This window comes from Limanda limanda, chromosome 1 (assembly GCF_963576545.1).
Source record: "Limanda limanda chromosome 1, fLimLim1.1, whole genome shotgun sequence".
Taxonomy (NCBI): domain Eukaryota; kingdom Metazoa; phylum Chordata; class Actinopteri; order Pleuronectiformes; family Pleuronectidae; genus Limanda; species Limanda limanda.
In genome coordinates, this window is record NC_083636.1 from 36,286,410 (window position 1) to 36,299,830 (window position 13,421).

Consider the following 13,421-nt stretch of genomic DNA (forward strand, 5'->3'; position numbering starts at 1 on the left):
GAGTCAGTCAATCGTGTTTATTAAATCAATTCAACAAGATAATTAACGGCATAAAATAAACAGAATAAGTAAAGCAAGTAATCAAGTGTTCAAACATGCAAATAGTCTAATATAGTCTCATATATTTGTCATTATATTTTAATACTATTAAGTATATTCATACTAATAACAATAACTTTATCTATGGAGCACTTTTCAACACAAAGTACAAAGTGCATCACAACAGAAGACAAATAGCCAAAGCACATGAAAAATAATGGTAATAATAATATCAAGTATTTAAGTATAGGTGCATATTAACATGTGGGAAATTGAGCAATAGCAAAATAACAGGTTCCTCTCAAATGCTAACTGACACTGACACACACACACGCACACGCACACGCACACACACACACGCACGCACACATCTCACATCTCACATCTCACATGCAAATATACATGAACTTTACATTTCACTCGACAGCTGCTTCTCTATCTCTGACATGAGCAAACTCAATTATTCTTTTCTGCTTTGGTGGAAAAACAAGCAGAAAACACAACATTTGACATTTTACCACCACAGCTACACGTCCAGCCGACATGGAGCAGCATCCATCATCCTTTGTTTTGAGTTGTGTTTCTCTCCATCTGACGATTGTACATCCAATAATAACTCTAAAGACTTTGTTAACTGCTGATTGAAATATTGTGCTTTTATCTTACTGGAAGTTCTGCTTTGTTTTGAACCTGATCTGCTGTTTAATGCTGAGATCAATCTCTGCTAATCATCTTATGAGAGCAGAAAATGTCAGAAATAACAATGGAACTGACTGAGCTGTGGATAAATCCTCTGTGGGTTTGTCACATATTTTCTCATTTGATATTACTTAATAACATTGGTATGTAAATTTTTGTGCAGCTTTAATTGACTCATGTTTTTAAATTCTCTTATTTTCCCTCACTTAATTATCCGCTCTATCCAAACACTGTCCCCTAATTACTCTAGATTAGCTCAACCTCCACCAAGGCCCAACAGTTCCCATTAAATTCAATTAAGCTGCATTTCATTACACACACTCATACACATTTGCCCCCTTAATATGCCAGGTTTTTTTCCTCAAGATCCAGGAATTATTCATTAAGTAATTCACAGAAATGTCGAAGAGTGTCTAAACCAAAATGAAATACGTTCTTTCTTAGCCTTATATCAAGTTAGGTGGAAATACGTTTAGTACTTTCTGTGTAATCCTGTCCACAAATACACAAGTAAACCAACGCACAGGGGCGTAAATACAACCTTCCTGGAGGAGATGATACATTTTCCAACTCTTTCCTGAAACTTTGAAATGGTTCAACACATGATTTCGATAAAAACTGATGAGTGGTTTAATGAAAACAATCACAAAAACTGAAAAATGAATGAGAGAAAATGCATAATCCTTCATCCTGGGTTCCCCCCTCTTCTTTTTCCTCTTGCAAGAATTCAAGTGGTTCGGCAGCCTCACCAACCTATCCTTCCGCCGCTCCACTGACAAATCTGACTCTAAGACCTCTCCGTCAAAGTCTGGAGATGGCGGTGACCTCTCAAAGCTCCTGGCTCCGCTTGTTGAGACCACAGTGGACGACTTGGGCGCCATGCGTCCTCGCACTGCCAGCTACGTGCGCTCCAGTGAGAGCTACACGCACATGGGCACGTTGCCACGGCTACTGTGGAAGAAGAAGGGCAACAAAGGTAAAATGGAGGAAGTTATGATTCTGGAACGTAATAATTTATTTTGTTGTGTTTATCATTCATGTTCCTATTGTCTCCAGAAGGCCCCAGCAACAGTAAGAAGGGCAGCATCAGCAGAAGTCAAACCCAGCGACCTTTAGGGTTCAAAGACCGTGACCCCCCGAGAGTCAGGGCCTCCCCCTGCAAAGAGACCGGCGATGAAGCTGAGGGTAAAGCGGTCACTGGGACCCTGAGTCAGGATTCTGTCTCTGACCTCAACACGCAGCCTGAACCTTCAGCTGAAGCCTCAACAACCCAGAACATCATCTCTGCACCTACAGCTGCCTGCGAAGGTGTGGCGCCATCTGGTGGCTCAATGGCTGCACTACAATCAGAGCGGACATGCGACAAGGAAGTAATCACCCAGGAAGGTGCAGACATGGACCCCGAGGAGACCCCAACACTTCCTCTCCGCCGGGGGAAGGAGCAGACTCATGAGGGTGGAGGGTCAGAGTCTGGGGTTTTATCTGAGGTCACAGGGAGCAGAGAAGATGAAGGAGACTCCAGCTGCACTCACAGGTTAGTTTCTACCTCCACAGTGGTTTGATTTGTGGGAAAACTACATTTTATAATCGTATCTATGACATAAGGATTGTGGGTTTTTATGCAGTTTGACACTATGGAGGCTTCATTGTCTTCCTCATTGTCAGGTTGGATTCCAAGAGTCCAGGGGCTTCCTGAAAGCTCCAGTCTCATTGTGTGAGAACTTGTTTTAGCTTATTTAAACAGGAAAAGGCCCTTTGTCAGCATCAGTGTAAAGGAAAGTTGGATTATCTGTTAGTCTGCCTTTTAACAGGATTTCCCAAAAGCTACTGGACAGATTCCGATGATACCTCTTGCAAGGATCCAGTATGAGTCAGAGAAGAACCAGTTGAGTTTTGGTGCAGATCCAATGTCCACTTTCTTTGACATTGTGAGAAAAGGAATTTCATTGATTTCTTCGAGAATCATTCATGGATCTTGATGAAAAAAACACATGTTTAGGGGAGTGTGTGCAGATCCAAATAAAAATCCAGATCTAGTGAAATTAAATGTTATCATGAGGGGACGGTTGGGTCTTGGCAGATATACAAACTACTTTTTACTTGTTTTAATTCACTTTTTTTGACTTATAGTTATATGTTTTCACTTTTAATACTTTCTTACTTTTTCCTGATTAAAGAAATCTGTTTCTTTTTAAATCACTGCATAAAATCGAGTTCTGACTCCTCCACTATATCTGCTCTGGGCCCACATGGGTCTCACCCCTAAATCAGTGAGATCCTGACAAAATTAACACACAATAAAAACGTCCTTTCCCTTATTTCACCTTTAAAAAGACTGGCCGTGCATCTCAGAGAAAACAGGAACAAGGTTATCTGGGGCCCAGTAACCACATTTGTGCCGCAGGCCTCTGTAGCAGGGTTAATCCGGTCGTGCTCCTTGCGGAGGCCAGGGGGCGCCGATCTGCAGTTTAAACTGTGTGTGTGTGGACCTGTAGTTGTATTTGGTTGGTGAACACTTCACAGTAAAGAGCTGAATTCGTCGTGTCCTGGATTTGTCTCAGCTGATGGGTGTGAGGTGAGATACATGATTCATTAGGTGACTTTTTCTTCTTAAAACAGCTGATAACATTCATTCCTTTTATTGATCATGGATATTATTAATTCATTCGTTGTATTGCATTTTATGTTGTTGTACAAAACACACATTTTGCAGTTTCCTGTCGAGTTTGAAAATGTTTTGCCTCCTCTCAGCCGAGCAGATTGCATTCTCTCGCTGCTTTCCCACGACATGCCAGGCTCTCTCCACGCATGATACCATGGTGTGTGGATCATGTTACAGTAGGATTTTACACTGTGTGTGTGTCTGTGTGTGTGCATGGTTGTATAGGCTGAAGCTCTGCAGACATACATGGAGTGGCATGTGTGAGCGTGCATCATCAGCCTATTAGGTCATCACAAGGACCGTGGGAAATACAGCTTACTGCAAGTTCAGGGTGGGCACATCAGAAGGGCTCCCTCTCCTCAGTGTGACAGCTCAGTCGTACATCACACCTCCTTCCGTCTCTCCGCCTCTCCGTCTCTCTGTCCATGTTCTCATTCCCTTACTTCTTTGCCAGAGTGGCCATTTCTGGAGAACCTCCTCAGGTGTTTTTGGTGGCTGGTAAGAATCGTCTCTTCTGTCCTGGTGTTTGTCTTTTCCTCACCTCAGCGGCTGTAACTCTGGATTCTGTTCTTCAGTCTCATTTTAGGCCTCATAGAGCAGAGTGTTTCCTAAAGGGAACAGGAACAAGGATAAGGGATGATCCTTGATGTTGAGTCATGTGATGTCACAGCTGGAGTTGAAACATTCAGCCGATTAATGGATTAATTCATGAAGAGAGAATTAATCAGGAGCTGTTTTGATTTCTGATTAAGTTTTCATGCAAAAAAAGGTTTTCTATCACAGATGTGAGTATTTGTTTTTGTCACATAGCTCTGACAGTGAAGTGAATATTGCTTGGTTGTGTGAGGGAAATCCTACAGGGTGAAGTAATGATGTTTTTTTCTGGAGACGTATGATATATAAGGTGAAACTTTTTATTCTCAACACCAGATGCATTAGGGAGACACGGGTGAAGATAACGTTACCAAATCTGAGTCGTCCTTTCAAGAAGGTGATTTGTCTCTGCACGCCACAGTGGCCACATGGCATCATTCTTCATGTGGAGCTATTCTACCTTGGCTCATCTTGCCAAACCATTCTTGTGTCTTTTTTATCTGTCTCCAAAAAAAGTGATATATTGCACCTTCCTTTAGTTGTTACTTATCTGGCTTCTTATCTCAAACTTAGGTCATACACACATTGCAATAGAGAAAAAGTATTTGGAGTGAATTTGGACAATCTTATTCTGAGTTTGCTTTGTGTACCGTCTGGCTGGGTTAGAGGTCCCCCCCTTAAACAAGACCGTATAGTGGAAAAGCATAAACTTTCTCAACTAACCACTTTCAATAACTAGCCATTAAAAAATGTATTGGTATCACTTTTGGTGATTCATTAAATTGATCACCGTGTATTTGAAGCAAAAAAGGCGTTAATTTTAAAATACATTTTTATACAGGCTAAAAGCACAAGTTTCTTTTCTGCACTTGTTGCTGTTGGTGTTTCTCGCATTTATGAGACACAGTTAAGTTTAATTGAAACAGATTTTTTTAGGACTTACGAAGTAAAAGTGAAGATTTCTATTTGCACCTTTCAGTGTCAAACAGTGATCACACACACTTACAATCAGAATTTTACTTTTATAAAAGGTTTAAATCTCTATCGTCTATCTATCATCTATGTATTTATCATAGAGGATAAACACGAGTGGAGTGTGTGAACCACAGCTGGAGCCTTCACAGCGATTCAGCTCTTCTGTAACGTGACAGACGCTCTGATCTTGTGCTGTTTGTATTCAAAGCTTCATGTCGGATTGGCCTGATTTTACATTTTCAGCTCACTCACATTCGTTCAGATATCAGTGTATACGTCAAAGGCAGATATTTGTAAGATTTTGTTCCGATTTCTTTTGTGCTGAGATCTCAGCACACAGGAGCAGTTTGGGGGGGGGGGATATTTCGAGACTGCTCTGCCATGGGACCCATTAACATTCCCAAGCCCAGTGCGGTGATGGGACGCTTTGATCTGGCCCCTCTGTGGTCATGTGTAGCCCAGCTTTACGCCGGGCCTTATGAGACCCATCAGGCAACTGGGAGTTGTTACTGATTGATGTTAAAACTTATCTTGCCTTGTAATTACCCCCCGCAGGACTGCAGCACAACAGGGTTTTTTTGTTACATGATCTGGGTCCAGCATGGGTGTAAATGTGTGAATTATGGTTCCCGAGAGATTTGAGAGGCCAAGAACCTTAGATGCTCAGTGGGGTTTGTTATCTGTCCGTTATTCATGAGGCCGGGCTGCGGCAACTTCTAACTCTCCGGAGAGGCCGCTGAAGAAATGGGTGATGGGAAAACAGGCGTGATTTATTAAAGGTCTGTGGTATCACTGCACCTGTTACAACACCTGATCAAACACAAAAAAAATGTGTGTGTACATGTGGACTTTCCCACAGAGAACATTTGATCCTTATTACCTTTGTCGGCCTTATCTTTCTCCCCCTCACTTTCGTTTGTTTTTCTGTTTCTTCAGCCACATGGAGCCAAGTGACGGCCAGGCTGAATATGTACAGGTGAGTCTGCTCTGTCCAGATGTGTGAGCATCTGTATGTGTCTGTATCATTGTCTGTCAGGGTGTGTGTGTGTGTGTGTGTGTATGTGGTCAAATTCTCTGTGTGCACTGTACGTACATGGAATCAAATTACTTCCCACATAAATCTCTCTCCCTTAATGAAAAGAGGTCAGGTTCATTAAGCCTGAATGGTGATCAATGCTCTATAATGACATTATTACAGATCATTATTTTAGTCTTTAGCACCATGGGATTTTGGATGTTGTCAGGGACCAAGCATTTAAAGTACATTTCAAAATATTGGGATTTTATTCACGTCTTTTCTCCCGCTTCAGTAAAATAGCATCACATCCACAGTACTGGGGTTGAATTAAACTCTGCAGCAGTGTTTTTAAATGAGAACAGCAACTTCTCAGTTCTCTGCGACACACACACGACTTTAGATCCGAGCTGTATTTTTTTAGGGCCTCCTCTAGTGTTATTGAATTAGATCATTTTAACCGTGAGCGCTCAGATGTAATGGCGGCTGATTATTATCCCTTAATCTCCCACACTTGCGATCGTTTCAGCAGACTCGCTCTGCATTTAGCTAAATTCACTTTGCCATTTAGCTAATTTAATTTGGAGGGAAGCGGCTCTCCCGTGTGCAGCAGCCAGTCTGTGCTGCGGCCAGCAGGTGGGGCCAGACACTGGACTGGTATAGGATCAGAGAGCTTGTGAGAAGCTGTTTCATGACCTTGGGGATCGATGCTATGGAGCCTTGTCTACTACAAAGACACATATGTTCAAATATAGGACTTTAAAGTTTGAGCCAAAGTGGGGAGTTAGGAGAAGAAAGTGAAGCTAAAGACGGAAAAAAAGAGATAGGGAAGAAGAGACTGGAGTGAAATGATGAGCTCCTGGGATGTGTCTCTCTATTGATTATACATCACAGGAGCGGTGGTGAGAGCCGGCTCCTCTGACCCCGGACGGAACTTCTTTTGTTAATGTTAATGTCCATTCATCCATCCATTATCTATAACACCTATCCTATAGGGTCATGGGAGATTCCTAATTCATCTCTGAGAAGATGGTCCACATCTATTACAAAACAGTCTGTACTCTATTGATTCTGGAGTGTTGTGATTCAATAGAACTTTGTGAACTATGCCTTTAAGTTCCTTGCACAGAACATTGTGGTTTCTGTTTATACAAGTGAACAGTTCATGATATGCTAGTGTACAACTACACATTTTAATGTGATTGTTTTTGCCACAATTGAACTCTTTTTAGGACGTTTCTGTCACTAGGTGGTGGTGTAACATTTTGAGACACAATAACTGGGACTTGCACCGATACACAAAACATCACCCAACTTGTTTTCTGGATTTTAAATAAGCCTGACGTGAGCGTGACTAAGATCTTAAAGAGAATTTACAACATATTTCTTTCAAGATGAGGACATCACTCTGATTTTAAAACAGAAGGAGGAGAAGTAAGGTCACTGTTTTCTGCTTTAACCTGAACTCACCCACTTTTTTCTCAAATCCTTGTCGGTGTTTTGTCACCCATTTTTTCTATTTTCTCTCCCTTTCTCACCCCCCACCCACCGACCCGACCCACCCGCCTCTAAAGAGCTGCCAGCGGGCCGCCCGTCGCCTCTCATTCCTCTGAAACATTTATGGCAGCTGATGTTTAAATCAGGAGTTGGCCTCAGCGTTCTCTGTTATAATGGGAGAAGAGCAGGCTCGCACACGGGTACACATGCCAACACACACACACCCAACAACACACACTGTCCCACACAAAGCAGAGAGAAAGGCTGAATAGGCTCAAAGAACGGTAAGAAAAGGCTGCAGAGCTTTCAGGACGAGCTCGTCATCTGTTCGGCTTTATCATAAAATATCCATTCATCATTCATCTTTCATGGGCAGGCATCTCTGGTCAAGCAGCGTCTAATGTTTCTGTTTTTGTGACCCTTAGTGCAAAAGACATAAAAAGATGGTTCAGAATGGTTTATGACTGGTGAAGTAAAATGCTGGGTGAAGTGTGTGTGTGTGTGTGTGTGGGTCCCTGCTTTATGAATGTGTGCGTTTGTTTTTGCCTGCAGCACGGCCCTGCTTTGTCTCCGGTCCTGTTTAGTGGCGTGGAGCTGGATTGATGGGAGGGGCCGGGCGGGGGAGGTGGCACCAGGGGGGGGTTCATATGAGTTTTATTAACATATGTCTGGCACGCTCCAAACTGTGTGTGTGTGTGTGTGTGTGTGTGTGTGTGTGTGTGTGTGTGTGTGTGTGTGTGTGTGTGTGTGTGTGTGTGTGTGTGTGTGTGTGTGTGTGTGTGTGTGTGTGTGTGTGTGTGTGTGTGTGTGTGTGTGTGTGTGTGTGTGAGGTGGGGACTCAGCTGTGTATCATGTGTTATCATGTTTGATTATGCGAATGGTTTGAATTTCAAAAATCTGTATGTCTGCGTGCCACCTGATTAATTTAAGGCAGTGCCCCATGTGTGTGTGTGTGCGTGTGTGTGTGCGCACTTGTGTGTGTGACAATTACAGTAGACTGAATTAATGTGGCGCCTCGGTTAATGAGCGGGGGTGTAAACTGCCAGGGCTGGTCCTCGGTAACACACACATCCCTGCGTAGTCTTCAGTTATTGTTTCATGAGCAGACAGACTGACAAAGACACAGAACAACACACACATGCCTAAACACACATGTACACAACACACTTTGTGGTTACTGAGAGGCTGTTGGCTTCTTCAGTCACTGCACAAATCACTTAATTAAGGTAATCGAATAGGAAAGTCTTGAATTTGAGGACATGGACAAACCACAGAGATGCCCTGCAGTAAATAGCAGTTAGGTGAAGAGTGAAAACCAATCCAGAGAATCATGAGTGAGGCTCAAAATGCCAATTAGCACCTTTCACTATCTGGTATTCAACTTAAAATGTGTCATTGTCTCGTTGCCTCTGAAATTGTGATTTTTAAAGTACAACGGTTGCTCCTTTAACTGCTGGTGTCGCAAATACTGAGGAAAATGTGCTAAAGACAAAAGTCTCACATATCACAAGGCTGATAAACGTGTCAGATATGAGCCTCTCATGGATATTGGTTTCAGCGTTTATGTGCAGAAAATGTTCAGTTTGCATAATTCAAGTTCTTGGTAGTATTTGTGTTTTCTATTAATGAATCATTTCTTAGAAAAGTTAATGTTTAAATTGTAAAATACAAAGCCTCAGCTACATTTCTTTGTCTTAACGACTTTTAAGAAATCGTTATCGACCCCCAAAAATCCATATCGGTCGGGCTCTCGTCACAGGCCGAACATCTGCGACACTGACTGATCAACACAAGAAACATTAAATATTTACTTCATAAACGGCCACCTCAAAGTATCACCACTGAGTCGAACCAACACGTCGGATATTTACCGCAGCCCCGTCGTATTCCCAGGTGCTTTCCTCATTCTGTCTACTTTCTTCAAGGTCAACACGCTCACAGAACACAAGGCAGAGAACAATGACACCTTGATCTCACTTCTCTATTCACGTGAAAAGATGTGTCTAGTTGCCGCGGCAACACACCTGTGTAAGGTTACAGTCATGTTTCATGCGATTAAAAGCAAGTTGATTTTTAATTGTGCTATTTCACACCTCTGTATGGATATATGTGTGTGTGTGGGTGTGTTTGTGTGTGTGTGTGTGGGTCACGGGCCTCTTTCTCTCCCTGCATCATTATTGCACACTGATGTTTCAAACAGGCTTTGAAACACATATCTGATGGTTCAATACGGATTACCCGGTTTGTGAGGAGGGTCCACCCTGTGAAAACACACCGATGACAATCAGACACACACACACACACACACACACACACACACACACACACACACACACATCATTAGCTGTACCCTCCGAACCCCCAGCGGAGCTCCCTCTTTGTTTTAGACGCGCACGTGTGCACACATAGACACTCAAAGACGTGTGTGCACATATAATCTCAAAGTGCCCTCAGTGTGTCTCTTTTCATCTTCTCACACACATGCACAAAGACACACACTGTCTGTATTCACTCTCCTATCTCTGTGTGTGTGTGTGTGTGTGTCTCTCTCACACACACACATGCACGCTCCTTTCATTAGCGGGAGGCTTGCAGGCACATGCAGGGATTCTCCATTGTGCTTTCTATCAGCCAGCGGGATGGGGGCCGCACTAATTAATATATAACAGAAGACCACCTCCGAGCACGGAAGGAGATGTACAGATAGAGGACAGGAGGGAGAGAGATGGGTGGAGGGATGTCCGTGGAGGAGAAACGGGGGGAGGACAGAGGAGAGAAGAGAGGTAAAAGATCAGGGATCAGAGAGGAGGAGGAGGCTGGAAGGAGGAGGTTAGGCCGCGAGAGGTCGTGATAAGGAGAGAGGGAGGGAGAGGGGAGGGGAGGAGCGCGCTGATAAGAAGGGTTTGAAGAAAGGTTGGATTCGACAGGACGGAGAAAGAGAGGGAGACAAGAAACAGGGATGCTGCAAAGTGAAAGGATAGATTCAATGATTGGATGTTGGAGAAGAAGCTGAAAGAAAGTGAAGAACAAGGACCAGTCGTCTGATTCTTCCTCCACTGTTCATATCAGTCTCTGTAACAGATCAGGATTATTTATGGGTTTGTTACGTGACGTGAATAAAACTTTAAAACATGACATCATCCATGATCATGATTTGTCCCTAAGTCGCATTGAAAAGTCATCGAACAAGGTTTTGTGTTATGATCCTGACTCAGAGACCCCCAAGTGGCTGAAGTTATATTGCACGTTTAAAAGGATTAGAAGGCGTAACATAAAAACTACATATGTTTTAGGAAGTATAATTTCGCCGAGCGGCTTTTAGCTAATGCGCCTTACACAGCAATACATTTTCATTATCACCTGTCTGAGTGGGAGTTACCCCCCCCACCACCCCCACCCTCACACTGCTAACGTTAATGTGAAGCTCGGAGCCACAACACGCGGTCCACGCTTTAAACTCTGCATCCATCATGTTGTCGTGTGATTTCACAGCCAGATGTGTTATGCCGTATATGTTTGTGATTGTTTGGTATTACAGGGGTGGATGAAAGGGTGGGGGGGGGGGCACAGGGCCCCTCTTATGAGATTATTTGTGTTCCCCACTGTGTAATCTGTCTAATCCAGCGGTGGATGGCTCCAGATTACATTAAGAGGAGACGCTGCAGTTAATGAATCCCTCCTGGTTCTTGTGTCGTCGTCTTATCTGTCGACCTCTCTTCGCCCTCTTGCCTCTGACCCACTAGCATCCGAGAGGAAGAGGAAGAGGAAGAGGAAGATCAGCAACGTGAGCGCTGGCATCATCGGATTCTGTGTGTGTGTTGTGCGAGGAGATGACCTGAAAGACACAAAGTCACACAGGGAAACCTGTGTGACTCTCTCTCTCTCTCTCTCTCTCTCTCTCTCTCTCTCTCTCTCTCTCTCTCTCTCTCTCTCTCTCTCTCTCTCTCTCTCTCTCTCTCTCTCTCTCTCTCTCTCTGTCTCTTACTACGTGCTGCCACCCTGCAGTGGTGCAGACCCAAATAAATGCAGTGTCAGTTTTTTTGGGGGATGCTGTCAAGGCTCTCGCAGTGTTGCCATGGCGAAGCGTCCTCAATGATGTCACTCACTCAGGCCTCTGGAGACACAGCCCCTCCCCTCCTGACATCTCCCTGCCGGTATGTGTGTGTGTGCCTGTGTGTGTGTGCACGTATGAAATGGGCCGGTGAAAACACCATGTTATCCTTGAAACACCTGCCTGTATGTTCCAGCTTATAATGAGCTGTCTAGCTGCAGTCTGCTGGCTTTTTAGAGGCACATCATTATATTCAGCTGCACACACACACACACTGCGCACACAAACACACACACAGACACACACACATGTTCACTGCTGTCTAATATATCGTGTGTGTGTATGTGTCGACGTGTAGGTGAAATGAAAAGTGTGAATATGCACGTAAGTATGAGCGTGTGTGTGTGTGTGTACTATTTTTTGTTACATCTTTAGGATCTTTTCCATCTTACTGACCTTGTAAGGACCATTCGATCTCATGGGGACCAACGCTTGGTCCTAGAGAAAGAAAGTTGTTTACACAGTCACACATTATGAGGACTTGTCTTCCTAATGGGGACAAAAAGGAAGTCCCCATTATGTAAATCAATACATTGAAAGGTGAAAGGTTAGATTTAGGTTGAGGTTTAGGCAAGAAGTAACTAGTCTTCAGTTTGTCTCCAGGAAATCAATGTAAGTCTATGTGATGTCCTCTGAAGTCATGGACTGTGTGTGTGTGTGTGTGTGTGTGTGTGTGTGTGTGTGTGTGTGTGTGTGTGTGTGTGTGTGTGTGTGTGTGTGTGTGTGTGTGTGTGTGTGTGTGTGTGTGTGTGTGTGTGTGTGTGTGTGTGTGTGTGTGTGTGTGTGTGTGTGTGTGTGTGTGTGTGTGTAGTTTTGGGGGGTGTGGTCCCTGTTGGGGTTGTTTTCTTGGCAAAAGAAAGGTTAGATTCCTTCGGGAGGCTGCACTCCTCCTCCTCCTCCTCCTCCTCCTCCTCCTCTATTCCTCTGCATCTTCTCTCCATTCAGCCTCTCTTCTTTTTGATTATCCTTTCTCTACCTCCTCCTCTCTTTTTTTCCCCACACTTTGTTCCTGCTCTGCACCCCCCCCCCCCCCCTCCGTGACCCCCACCCGTGTCAAGCATTGTCTCAGTGGGTGCGGCGGGGGTGGTGGGGTGGACCGGTGGGGGGGTGGTGGGTGGGGTGGGGTTTTCTCTGCCTGCAATTCGACAGCAACTCCTCTCTCTCCGCTTGTGCCTCCTCGCCTGCACACCCCTCCACCATCCCTCCCTCCCTCCCTCCATGCATCCATCCATCCCTCCCTCCCTCCCACCCTCTCTCTCTCTCCCTCTCTCTCTCTCTCCTCCTCTCTGGTCCGCCCTCCCCCCACCCACTCTCCTTTCATCAGCAAAGCAATGAGGTAATCCCTAGCAGCCTCGTGAAGTGCAGCAAGTGCAGGGGGAGGCAGCAGAGGCAGGAGGAGCCGGTGCAGGAGGCAGCAGGCAGCAGGAGGTGCAGGAGGTGCAGGAGGAGATGTCAGGATCTGGGGTATCGCTCTCTGCCATCCGCACCAGCTGTTAGCGGCTCACTCCTGTGGCAAATAGCTGATGTGGTGACTGTCTGCAGGCTGTGCTGCTCGCTCTCCAGCTCGGAGCCTGGGTTTTTTTCCTCCTCTTGTAGTGCCGGTGGTACTATGTTGATGGGCTGGTAGCCAGGCAGGGGTGGGACAGGCTCAGTCCAGGCAGGGGCTGCTGGGGCTTATTTTTTGCCCCCCCCTGGATCGGACCCTCTCTGGCTGGGGGAGAGAGAAGGAGCAGAGGTGAAGTGGAGGAAAAGGTAGCAGAGGGAAGGTGTGAGCACTACCATGACGGAGAGGTGTAGTCTGTGGAGTGCCCTGTCGGCTGCAGCATGCT

General features: G+C 44.8%; 1 protein-coding gene across 1 annotated transcript in view; it reads left to right on the forward strand.

Annotated features, from left to right (window-relative positions):
* Positions 1-5,908: 5,908 nt before the first annotated feature.
* Positions 5,909-13,421, forward strand: part of sh2d3ca (SH2 domain containing 3Ca) — a 39,764-nt gene continuing 32,251 nt past the window's right edge. Inside the window, exon 1 of the mRNA XM_061075572.1 lies at positions 5,909-5,945. Coding sequence (XP_060931555.1) covers positions 5,910-5,945 — 36 coding nt within the window. The 5' untranslated portion in view covers position 5,909. The remainder of the gene's footprint in view (positions 5,946-13,421) is intronic.